The following is a 12831-nucleotide window of genomic DNA, read 5'->3' on the forward strand; positions in this document are numbered from 1 at the left end:
TGCCCTAACAAAAATACACCCTTTAAAACAAACTCTAAGGCAAAACAGCCCATGGGATACATTTGGGTTGCATGGCTAGGCTTATACAGGCCTCAGTGATTGTTAGCCTGGTATATGCCTATGAACAAAAGTATGGTGACCAGTCAGCTAATCAGTCCTATAGTAAAGATCTATAACAGAGTCAAAACACAAGTTATAGAAAGGATGGAATTGGAGACTAAGATTAGAGGAATAGTATAAAACAAGACAGCTTAAAATGAAGGCAGACAAATGCTTCTGGGAAGCAATAACCCATAAAAGGAGCATTAAATCAGAAGAGTGCTTGTGTGTGTGTGTGCGCGCACGTGCCTGTGTATGTGTTTTGAGGGCTATAAAAAAGATTTCAATAACACAGAAAAAAAACTCTATTCTTTGTAGATACACTTTCAAAAAGATGAAACAAGAACAAAAGGAAGATAATACAAGGTGAAAGGCTCAAGGCAGATAATATTCTTTTATAGAAAGAATCCTTGAAGAATGCAACAGCCTTTGCAAATGCAGTAGTACTGTCAGTGAAAGAATTTAAACTAGCTCAAAAAGTAGATTCAAGGTTTTTTTTGTAATCTTTTTAAGAAAACACACTTTTTGTATGTCTACTTTCACACTCCAGTTGTAGTCCATATGCCGCCCTTATGCATATTGTTTAAAAGAGGTAGTCTAGAGGCGACCTGTATGTATTCTACACTTTCCAGTTTCCTCTAATATAAGCAGGTATCAGTCTGGAGTTTACATGTTTTAAATATTTTATTCCCTTTCAACCTCTTAATTTAATTTCTGTCTTCCTCTTTTCCTTAAATTTATTTTCCCTTCTGCTTTATATGTGCCCCACCTCACCCATGCACAACCAATAAATAAAATGCCAGGCTATTTACATAAAATTGAATTTTTTATCTGCAGATGCATTCTGATATCTCCCAATATTTCCTTATCTTACCACTTTTCACAAGCAGATCAGTAGCTTCTATTCACAGATACTATAACAATAATGGAAAAAAACTAAGGGTAATGCTGCTCAATGCCAGAAGTCTAAATCTCAAGATGCACGCCCTCGAAGCCCTCCTCAGTATGGAGAACATCGATGTCTGTGCTGTGACTGAAACCTGGTTCAAGGCTCCTGAGAGCACCCCGGCACTATCAGGTTTTACCTCATATCATGCGTTCCGGCCCCAAAACCCGGACCGTACCACAAAAGGAGGGGGTGTATCCATATTCATCAAGGATACCCACACCTCCAGGCTGGTGGCAACTCACGAAGCATCAGAGAACATTCAGGTGCAATTAACCATAGGCAAAACTGCTCTACAGTTTGTAGCATGTTACAGGCCACCCTCTCAAACTCAGGAACCCCACACAGCCTTTCCTGAAGACACTGGAGAGTATAAATGTCTCTCCAAACACCATCATTATTGGGTGACTTCAACTACCCAAACATAGACTGGGAACATTACTCAAGCCCCAATACCCTAGTCCAAAGGTTCCTGGAGTTCATAAACTCAAATGCTATGGAACAACTTGTCACCATTCCCACAAGAGGTGAAAATATACTAGACCTGATCATCACAAACATGGGGACAAAATGCTCCACACCGGAAGTATATCCCTCATTGGTGAGATCAGACCATAAACTAATCTCACTGGAGATCCACATCCCGCCCCCACCCCCAACAAAAAAAGACCACAGTGAAGAACTTCTCAAAAGCCAACTTCACACTTCTTAAGACTGGTGTGGTATCCTTCAAGGCCCCTGTGCCATTGGAAACCACAACCCACGCTGCTGAATCCCTTACAAATGCTTTCTACGAGCACCTCCAGGATTGCATGGATCAAGCAATCCCAAATAAAATCAAGACCCTTTCCACCAAAGGCAAGCGCCCGATCTAGTGGACCCCAGCCATAAACAAACTTTACAACAAGAAGAGAAAGCTACTACAAGATAGAGCAAAATCCCTAAAAGGGAAGACATCTCTGATCAATACTAGTAAAAAACTACGATCACTCATAAAATCATCCAAGACCAACTTTGAGAGAAAAATTGCCAAGGACTCAAAAGACAATCATAAGGCCTTCTTTAGCTATGTTAGAAATCTGGGTGGAAACTCCCAAATATGCTCAGAATTAAGTCCAAAATGATACAAAAATCACTGAACCCACAGACATTACAAACATACTGGCAGACGGGTTCAGTGAAAATTTCTCCCCTCCCTCCCCCTCAAAAGGAGAAATATCTATCTCAGCAGAGTGTAGCCTCCCAATCATAGGTTGGTTGGTACTAGGCTATCAGCCCTAGGGCCTATACAAGCCTAGCCATAACAATTCCCTGGCTATTTCTTCCCACATTATTTACTTTCCTGGACCCCTGTCTAGCAGGGTGACTGACGTGATCCCTGGGGTGAATTTCCTTTCTCCCATCCAATCGTCAAGGTTCCTCTTGAAGAGGTCCAAAGAGGCACTCTGCTTGACATGTATGGGCAATCTATTCCAGAGTCTGGGGAGTCTCTGGGTCAGGAACCTATCCCTCCAGCATGTTTTGTTTATTGTGATGACAAGGTTTAGATCCCTGGGCGTGTAGCTCTGAGGGATTGGGATTTCTTTAAGTGTAGCATGTCCAACAGCTCTGGGTTTGACATGGCCTTGTATGTTAAGCAGAGATCGCCTCTGAGTAGACGATATGCCACAGAGTATAGCTGGAGTTTTTTAAGGCGGTCAGCGTAGGGCATCTGCTTTAGGCCTGTGATTCTTTTAGTGAGGTATTTCTGAGGCCTTTCCAGTTGTTGCAGATGTCTTGAGAGGTACATACCAAATGGGCGTTGTATTCTATAATGGGTCTAATGAGGGATGAGTACAGTGGGACAATGACATCCTTTTTTCTGGATGAAAAGCCCTTCGTGATGAGGTGTGCCACATAGAAGGATTTCCTGATTGTTGTGGCGATGTGGTTATCGAAGGTGAGACCACTGTCCACCTGTGTCCCTAAGTCTCTTATCACACTTTCTGTGTTTAGTGTACTGCCACCTATATGGTAATTCATGGATACATGTTTTTTCCCAAAGGGGATAACAATACATTTCTTGGCATTGAGCTTGAGCCCATGGCTCTGGCACCAAGCATCTGTTTCTGTAAGGCCCTTTTGTAGAGTATCCACATCATTTGGGGATTCAATAATGGCTCCCAGTTTGCATCTCAAATTCCCAGGTGAGAGCTGCTCTCTCTAAAGCTAAAAACACAGCATCAATGGGACCGGATGGTGTCCCCAGCTGTGTGCTACACAAACTCAATGAGGAACTAAACCCACACATAAGGCTGCTGTTTAATCTTAGCCTTACCACAGGATACGTACCCAAAGAGTGGCGTACGGCAACTGTGGTCCCACTCCACAAAGGCGGTGCTTCTACGGACCCTGGTAATTACCGCCCCATAAGCTTAACAACCTGGTCTGCAAAGCTATGGAGAGGATCATAATGGAACTCATAAATAAAGACATAGGGGACCTACAGACATTGGATCCTACCCAATTCGGCTTTGTCAAGGGCAGATCATGCCTCTTGAACTTGGTCGACTTTTTGAAACAGTCACCAAGGCCATTGATGAGGGTAAGGCAGTTCACACAGCCTACCTTGACCTTGCAAAAGCTTTCAACACAATACCCCACTCGGGTATCATAGAAAAGCTCACCAGCTTAAATGTAAACCCATATGTCACAAGATGGGTTGCAAACTGGCTCAAGGACAGAACCCACAGGGTTACAGTTGCTGGTGCCATGTCAGACTCCAAGCCGGTCACAAGCGGTGTCCCACAGGCCTCAGTCCTGGGCCCCCTCTTGTTCGGCATCTACTTTTCAGAAGTGCAGGCAAACATAGGAGGATTGTGGCTGACAAAGTTTGCAGATGACTGCAAACTGGGCACCATAGTTGAAAATCCATCAGACAAAGATATCCTTCAGAGATGTCTCATAGAAACGGATAACTGGTGCCAGAGCCATGGCCTTAAGCTAAATGCCAAAAAATGTATAGTCATACCCTTTGGTAAAAACAAGGTAACCCCAAGTTACCACATGGGTGGCAATCCATTAAGCACAGAAGAGGTTATCAGGGACCTGGGGGACCCAAGTTGACAGTAACCTTTCTTTTGACACTCACATTGCCAAAGTGGTTAGGAGGACCTTCTACATTGCCCACCTGATTATGAAGGGATTCACATCCAGATCAAGGGAGGTCATTGTTCCCCTGTACTTTTCACTTATCAGACCAATGATGGAGTACAATGCCCCATTCGGAATGTATCTTACCCGACACCTGCAGCAATTGGAAAGACCCCAAAAGTTCCTCACCAAAAGGATAAAGGGGCTCAAAAATATGCCATATGCTGCCCGACTGAAGAAACTCCAGCTCTATTCAGTTGCATACCGTCTGCTCAGAGGTGACCTGTGCCTGACATACAAGGCCATGTCCAACCCGGAATTAATGGACATGCTCCACCTCAAAAAATCCAAATCCACCAGAGCCACAAGAGCAAGAGACTTAAACCTCAACACGGATATAAATAGGACGTGCTGGAGGGACAAATTCATCACCCAGAGACTCCCTATGCTGTGGAACAGAATCCCGGTCCATGTGAGACAGAGCACCTCGCTGGCTCTGTTCAAGAGGAATCTTGACCAGTGGATGGGAGATCGTAGGTTTACCCCGGGGATCATCTCTGTATCGCTGCTCGACAGAGGCACGGCAAACTAATGGGTATAGTATTCTTCAACCTAAGGGGTGGTGAAAGCCACACAACTCTGGCTAGGCTTATAAATGCCCTAGGGCAGATAGCCTAGTATGAACCTATGAACTATTTGTTGATGTTGGATCTGCACTTACACAAAAAGCAGGAAAATGGTACACCAAGTGGGGAAGTTGACATGTCACCTGGTAAATTTTTTAAATGTATTTATTTAACATTTGTTTAATGGGAAAGTCTGATTTGGACAAAGCCAATTTTCACCAAAGGCCTGGGGAGAAATGCTGCAGTTGCATATCTTTGAAACATAACTTCATTAGACTAACAACTCAAAGCGTGACATGTTCCACTCCGGTTTGTCGTCAGGCAGGGGCTACAACAATAGCTGTGGTCTCACTCTTTCAGTTAAGTAAGTGGACTTATGGGAGATTGTCTGCAGAAGTCCTATCGTATCTGTATAAACTAATACAGTAGCGATAGCTGTGTGAGCGAGTTACTAGTTGCATGATTGCTCAGTATTCAGCAGCTGGAGGAAACCTACTCCCCAGTTTGACTAGCCATCCCTAAAACTGCATGTAAAACCATATACACATATTACATAGTGTCAGATGTAAAGCTATATTTGGCACCAAGGCACATTATTTTCATGCTGCACTTTGATAGTGGACTTTATTACTACTTATGTCACAAGCTGCTTCATTTTCCAAACTTCAAACTAAAACTAGATGCAAAAAAATTATTAGCAATTACAGTTTGCTAACAATGAAATGAGACTCACTAAACTATTTTCCATTAAAGACTGAACATTTAAGCATCTCATATCATACTACAGCGGTTTCATTTTTTCACATTTCACTCAAAAAACACCCTGGACCACCAGCCTTCATTGCTACAACTTTTCATTGAGGCTCAGAATTTCACAGGTTGAACTACTCGCTCCAATGCTGTCTAGTAACCTGTTGGAAAACCAGAAACTTCAGATCCAAAAGTTTGACTACATTTCAGTGTGAATGGAGCAACAGAAAAACAAAACATGTCCGAAGTGCAATGTTCCTTCATGTCAAAGGTAAAAGAATCTCTCACGAATGAGGACAAATACAATTAAAAACTTTGAAAAAAAAGTCCAAACATATTCCGAGTAAAAAAATCCACATCTAAGGCATTTATTTTTAACTAGAAGGCAAGGCGTTCAGGAGTCAATAGATACAGACAGACATGAAGTGCAGACGAACAGAGTTGTCAGACTTCCATAATTCACTTGACCAGCGACAGTATTACATGAAATATCAAAAATAATGAAGTCAGACTTTGGCTGTTAAGAGAATCAGAGCTAACACCTGATAAAGCATTAGACTTCTCTACCATGAGACAACTTTTAAATTTATAGCTTCAAGGTTTAGGAAAAGAAAATGAATGAGTGGCAAATGGTAAAACGATGGTACAAATGGAAGATGGCATTTAAAATAAGCACATAACTGTAAACGGGGGGATATGTACGATATGCAGTTACTGACACAAGAAAGCATGCTTTGGGGTATGTAATCACGTTGACTGTACATCAGAATCATTTTACAAAGACAAAGTTAATCTAAGTCTGTGCATCGAAGATTTACAAATTGTTGAATCAAAGAGCAGAATAAAGCTGAAATGTTGACAAGTACAATTGAAATATATAATACAAGTGCTGTATAGATTTCAGACAGCATGTTGCTGTTGTCTTTCGGCTTTTCACAGTTAGGGGTCGCCACAGTGGAACTCCAGTCTGCTAATGATTGGCAGTAGATTTTGACGAACACCGAGGTGCCAGTTCGACGTTCAACCTTCCACGAAGGCACGCCCATTTACGCATGTCTTTCAAATGCCCACCCAACCACGGGGAGGACATGCAGACTCATTTCAGACAGCATATCTACTAAAAATTATTTTTGGTTACAGAAACTTGTGATTCATTCACAAGTATGTTTTTACAGCAGGCATGAACAAGATATGAAACTTTTGTTCTCCAGTTCATTTACAAAGAGGTTTAAGGGGTAAGGATATTTTGATAAAAGGTAATGTGGAACATGCAATTTGTTAAATTAATGAAGGTGGGGATATAATTGCAAATAATGGTCATACCTGTTATGTATTATCTATGGTATGTTTTTAAGTCATATGTACTGATGAAAAGAAAAATTAAAATTAAGAGAAAAAAATATTATGTTACCACTAGATACTGGTATTGACAGCATGCATGTTATCAGAAGCTACCTTTAAAATCACTAAATTTGCCCAACACCAACATAAATCCCCATGTCCTCTTATGGCATACTCAGGGCTCAACTTAAGGCCACTGGGCCAGACTTTGCTTGATTAAGAATACAACCAAAGAAACACTGTTTGTTAAATCCCACTGTGTTTGGTATTAAAAAGTAATGCTCATTGTGTATTCATAAACCATTTAAAGAAAGAATATTTCTGTAACTTTCTACTTTTGTTTTCTCTTCTTGTGTGTCTCATTTTCATATATATCTTTTCTACCTTCTATATTGATTACCGGTCATTTAGACAGCCAGTTATATCAAGGTTTTTTGTCATTTAAAATACCTTGTATGTAGCTTTGCACATTTTTCTCCACAATACTTTTCTTTCAAAAATATACAAAGATAATTATTGACAACTTTGTTACAAGAAAGCTAAATCTGCCAACAACCTAGTTGAGCTTTCTCAGGTGCCAAATCCTATTTCATCCTTTTCATACTAATGCATGCAACAACTCTAACAGATACAAGTGTTACATGCAACTAAATGTGCTTTTCTTCGCTACAATATCATTTGCAACATCAGTGAAAACTGTTAACAATTTTGAGTCTTGTGATGTCCCATTAATAACTTACCTTTCTTAACTCTAAATTCGGTTTTCTGTTACCATATGTAAACAAAGTATCTATACTGAATTAATACTTATGACACAGGCAATCAAACATTTATATAAATTAAAACAAACCATATTGATATATTTTCAGTTGCAAACCTTATGCATCATCTTATACATCACATATGATCTTCCGTACAATCATTGTCCAACACTCCATAGGTCATTCATTTCCTGCCTTCCCTTAAACCTCATCTGTCCTCCAGAACATTATTCAGCATGTATAGTTCCCACAATTGCCAATTTTTCCATGAAATTTGCTCCTACCCTTTTGTAAAGATCTCACTTCCATTTCTTTCATCTTTGTTTACTATATTCACTACTTCTACTATGGTTGGTTTACACATTGATTTCCATTTTCTAAACTCAGACCTTACTTTGTCTAGGCAATTCAGAGCCTGCATCACAGCTCAAGGAAATGTTCTTAGTTACACTGAGTTGCTCACCCAGTATTTCTATCAGAGTAGTCTGCAGGGAATTGTTAAAGTCTGCCATCTTATTACACTCCCAAAAAATGTTCCCAATAACCCATTTCTTCCCCAGCACACCTCCAATATTTGCAGTCTACCTTTGGAAAAATTCTTCAGAGTCTGCTTGAGTATAAAAATACCTATGCAAATACTTCCAAGTAAAAATCCTAAATCTTCTACACTTTGCTTAATATTTGGGAACCATACATATATATCCTCCCTTTGTGAATTGCTTATCCAGTCTGCCTTCCAGTCCTTTCTTACTCTAACCTCCTCTGACTGATTGAGATCCAGTCAAACTTTAAATAGCCAACTATATGAATCAGAATTTTAGTTTGCAAATATGCACACTCTTCCAAACAGGTCACCGAATGTGTATGTTACCTCAGAGTTGGTAATAGTGGGAAGGATGTGGGGAAGACAAAGGCAATGATAAAGAATGCACTCTCAAATCAAAGTTCTTAACTGAGAAAGCATTCCTTGAATACAGTTTTGTTAAAATGGGATTGATCCTGCTGTGGTAGCCAATCAGTGTTATCCAGCATATCCACCTCAACTGTACAGATTTTCACCTCATATTTTTGGTCTTTTCCTCAAAGAAAATTATGGTTTTCTGGCAAATCATTGAAGACTGAAGTCACTAAATAATACCAAATAATGACAGACATTTGAGTTTCAGACTTTAGAACCTTCAGAAAATACATAATGCAAAATCTGTTATTCTAGCAACTTTCTAAGTTTATAGGAGAAATATTTAAATTCTGTCCTTATTTTTGGGCCTTTGTCCCCCATCCTTTCTGGCTTTGTCTAGATTTCTTGCACTGAGTGGTTGAGAGATATGAGGATATCACCTTCTGGCCCACCCAATGGAGGGCTAGCTTCTCTTAAAACTTTATGTATGGCTGTGGGAGAAATACTTTTCAAAAAAAAAAGTCTCTAGAGGGAACAATTTATGACCTGTCCTGTGTTCCCTGTTTAGGTCACCTTGTCAAACAGCTGGGAAAGGTTTGTCTGAAGTGGAATTTCTATTGAGAACCAATGCTGCCTGGGTCATGTTCTTGACTAAACTCTTATAAGGCTGCAACGGTCAATCCCTTTCATAAGGAAGGACCTTCAACAGGTTCTAGGAACTACATACACATTAGTCTGACTAGTCTGCAAAGCTCTGGAAAGAATCATCATGGAAATTATCAACAAGGGCATAGGAAACCTCTTAGACACTGGATTCATCCCTGTTTGGCTTTGTCAAAGGAAGTAATGTTTACTGAATCTGGTGCACTTCTTTGAAAAGGTCACTAAGGCAATAGATGAGGGAGAAATGGTGCAAACTGCCTACCTAGATCTAGCTAAAGCATCTGATACAATACTCCAAATCAGGGCATTGTCAACAAACTTATGGAAATAGGTATAAACCTCTTTAGAGCATGCTGGATAGCTAGCTGGTGCACTGATAGGATCCAGGAGATTAGAATTGATGAGGCCACCTCATAAAGAGGCTAGTCACCCAGGGCTCTGTGCTGGGCACACTCCTCTTTGCATCTGCTTGTCTGATGTCAAAGGCAATATCAGACCTTTAGCTACCCAAGTTTGCAGATGATTGCAAACTGGGAACAGTCATTGAATCTCCCCCAAGTATGACAACACCCTTCAGGAAGGTCTAATACAAACGCTTAGTGCCAAAGCCATGTTTTAAAACTCAATTCCAAAAAATGCATTATAGTACATTTTGGAAAGTCTACCACACTGGGTAGCTACGTCATCAATGAAACACCCTTTAAAGTTGATTCACTAGTCAGGAATCTGGGAACTCATGCAGATAGTAACGTAACCCTCAACCAGCTTGTGTGCAAGGTAGTTAGGAAGTCCTTCTTTGCTGCTCAACATAAAAGCAAGGCATGGTATCTAGGTCGAGACAGGCCATCACACCATTGTACTGAACCCTCATCAGACCCATTGCAGCGTATAATACCCACTTCATATGCACCCAACTAGACACATACAGCAACTGGAACATCTATGAAGTTTCCTTACAAAAAGGAAACAGGGAATAAACACAATTTTCTATGTTGATTGCCTCAAAGCCCTGTCTCTTTACTTGGTGCCATACCGACATCTGTGAGGGAATCTTTGACTTGCATATAGGGCATCCCCTGGAGCCTGTTTTGATGAACCTTTTACACACCCACAAAGGAAATAGCATCAGAACTACTAGAGTAAAAGACAAATTTTGCTTGTGACATATATAGGATATTTTGGAGAGAGCCAGATATGTTTCTTAATAAATTCCCATTCTTTAGAACAGGCTCCCCCCATCCATGCAAAGCAGAGTTCCTCATTATCACTTTTTTAGTGCAACTTGGACCAATGGATGGGTAATCAGAAATTCACCCCTGGTTTGACTCCTATGTCTCTGATGGACAGAGGCAGTCAGTAAATCACCACCTATATAAATCAAATTTGTGGGTCACATTTGGATTGCATGGTTTGGCTTAAAAGGGCCCTAGTGGCCATTAGCCTAGTATACACCTATGAACCTATGTATTCAGTAAGATTTTTTTCCCAGAAACAATTGCCCCATATTACTGTTATTCTTCCTAATTCAGAAGCTAGACTAATTATCCTGTACTTTTAAATTTCTGTCCTACGACTACTACTCTTTTAATGTGGAATCTCATGCATTCTACTCCTTTCCAGGGACATAGTCTTGGCTCCCCTAACTTCTTAGAGAGACTACTAAAACTATTTCAGTACTTCTGCTCTTTGCTTCATTACAGGTATGAGACAGACCTTGTCTTGACTCGTTGCCTTTTTGACATTCTGTTTTAAAGAATTATTTTGTGATTTACTCCATGAATGGACCTATAATGGCGAGTTCTGCTGTTCTGCACATCACTGCTTTAAAGACTGAACTTAAATAACTATTTATTTTAGGATTTCTCCATTTCTCCCACTTTCTTTCCCCCTTTTTTGCCCTAAGTATTGCACTGTTTATGTTTTGCTTTGTTCCTTAATGTGCTTGCTGCTCTCCCCATTCTTTACAGAGTTTACCACCAACATGTCCGAATCTGTCATTTCATTTTTTGGCACCTCTTGCTTGAGGTGGCACAGTTCTCCATCTTGTTCATTTTTCCTAAATGGCATCTCCATCTCCTTAACTCCAATACATTGACAGATTTTTGTTTGTTTTCTTGCTTTATTTTATGCATTATATTGCCCTCAGTGCAGTTTTCTTCTCTACCCTCTTCCTCCTTTTCCTGAGCACTAACCATACTGATATTAATACAGACACCAACAGCAGTACTGTGTCTTTTGTACGGCTATACTCCAATGTTCATTGCCTATAACAGCAGCAATCTGCCTTGAGCCCAATACATAGACTGATATCTGAAATACTTGCATCATTTCTGCCTCACTTCTGAGGACTGAAGTCAAGAACTTTTACCTAATAAAAAGGATCAAACTTCAATTTCTGAACTCTGTTGTATGTTGAGCATAAACCGCTTTGATCTTGAATATTGCCTAAATACCAGAATTCCAGTTAAAAGACTCTGCCTATACTACCCTGGTCAGACCTCATCCTATTCTTTCATGTACCTTTCTTTGCATTCGCTCGGTGGCCAGTGTAAGGTTCTGGCCTGGATCGGGATGCTTTTCTTCTGTTTCTCCTTTGTCTGCAGTGGCATTCCCCTCTCCCTATGACAAACCCAGCACCATGCAAAGAATGGGTGTAAGTGTTACCAGCCTTGATTCTTAGCCTTTCTACAGTGTTCTTCTATATCTGGACTATCAGAGCTGCAGACAGAGATGAAACGCTGGGCAAGTCCCATTTGCCATTTTTATTGCAAGTAATTTTCATCTATAAAATGTTTATATTAGAATATGGTTAGAGTACAGTTAAACTCATTGTATCTTACCTTGAGGTGGTAGGTCAAAACGTGTATGTCGGTCAAAGTGCATCGTGCTGTGAAACTTGCTGTCACATGACTCACACAGGCTCAGTGGAGACTTGTGGTTAAGAATCTGACAGTCTGCATGGTGACAAACCTGAAAAAAAAAGACATTCTTGTTCACTCATGAATAGATTTTTTAATACACAAGGTGTCGCAGTCAGGTAACTCCAGTCTAAATGACAAGGTGGCATATTTCTCCATAATATAGACCTGTCATGTTTCAAAAGCAGGAATACCCAAGTAACAAAGCAGATAAAATCTGAACAGTATATATACACACAAGAACACACACACAATTAGTGCAATGGGAACCAGAGTTCTTCACAGAGCTGGGCATTTTAATAGATCTCAACACCACAACAAGCAAGGCTGTGATTTAAAAAAAATATAAATACATATTTGACTAAGAGTACAATATATTTTCTCAGAACTCTATAGACATCATGGAGTAATATAACTTAAAGCCAGTTACACTAGAACTGCTCTGCAATATCTAAACTTGTTGCAGCACTAGTCAGCTTACTCGTTGGCTCTGTTATGTGACTGACGGGTGAAGCCCAGCCTTTGCTAGAACAGCTGTCATGGGGCTTGGGGGGTAATAATGCATTGGTCTCCTTGCCTAACCTAAAGGGAAGGGAGAAGGCTGTGCTAGGGATACACTTTGTTACTGGAGACCTCTCAAAGTTTGATAGGAATTTCTTGACATGCAGTTGTCAAACATGCAGCAGTCTAATTACAA

The 12831-nt window shown here is 40.3% G+C and overlaps 1 protein-coding gene across 4 annotated transcripts in view; it reads right to left on the bottom strand.

The window, feature by feature from the left end:
* Positions 1 to 12831, bottom strand: part of PLEKHG5 (pleckstrin homology and RhoGEF domain containing G5) — a 1795538-nt gene that overhangs the window by 627906 nt on the left and 1154801 nt on the right. For all 4 annotated transcript variants that reach the window (XM_044063030.1, XM_044063029.1, XM_044063028.1 and 1 more), the window contains one exon: positions 12057 to 12186. In XM_044063030.1, coding sequence (XP_043918965.1) covers positions 12057 to 12186 — 130 coding nt within the window. The remainder of the gene's footprint in view (positions 1 to 12056; positions 12187 to 12831) is intronic.

The sequence above is a fragment of the Protopterus annectens genome, chromosome 2.part1, assembly GCF_019279795.1.
Source record: "Protopterus annectens isolate FY-2018-M chromosome 2.part1, PAN1.0, whole genome shotgun sequence".
NCBI classification, from domain to species: domain Eukaryota; kingdom Metazoa; phylum Chordata; order Ceratodontiformes; family Protopteridae; genus Protopterus; species Protopterus annectens.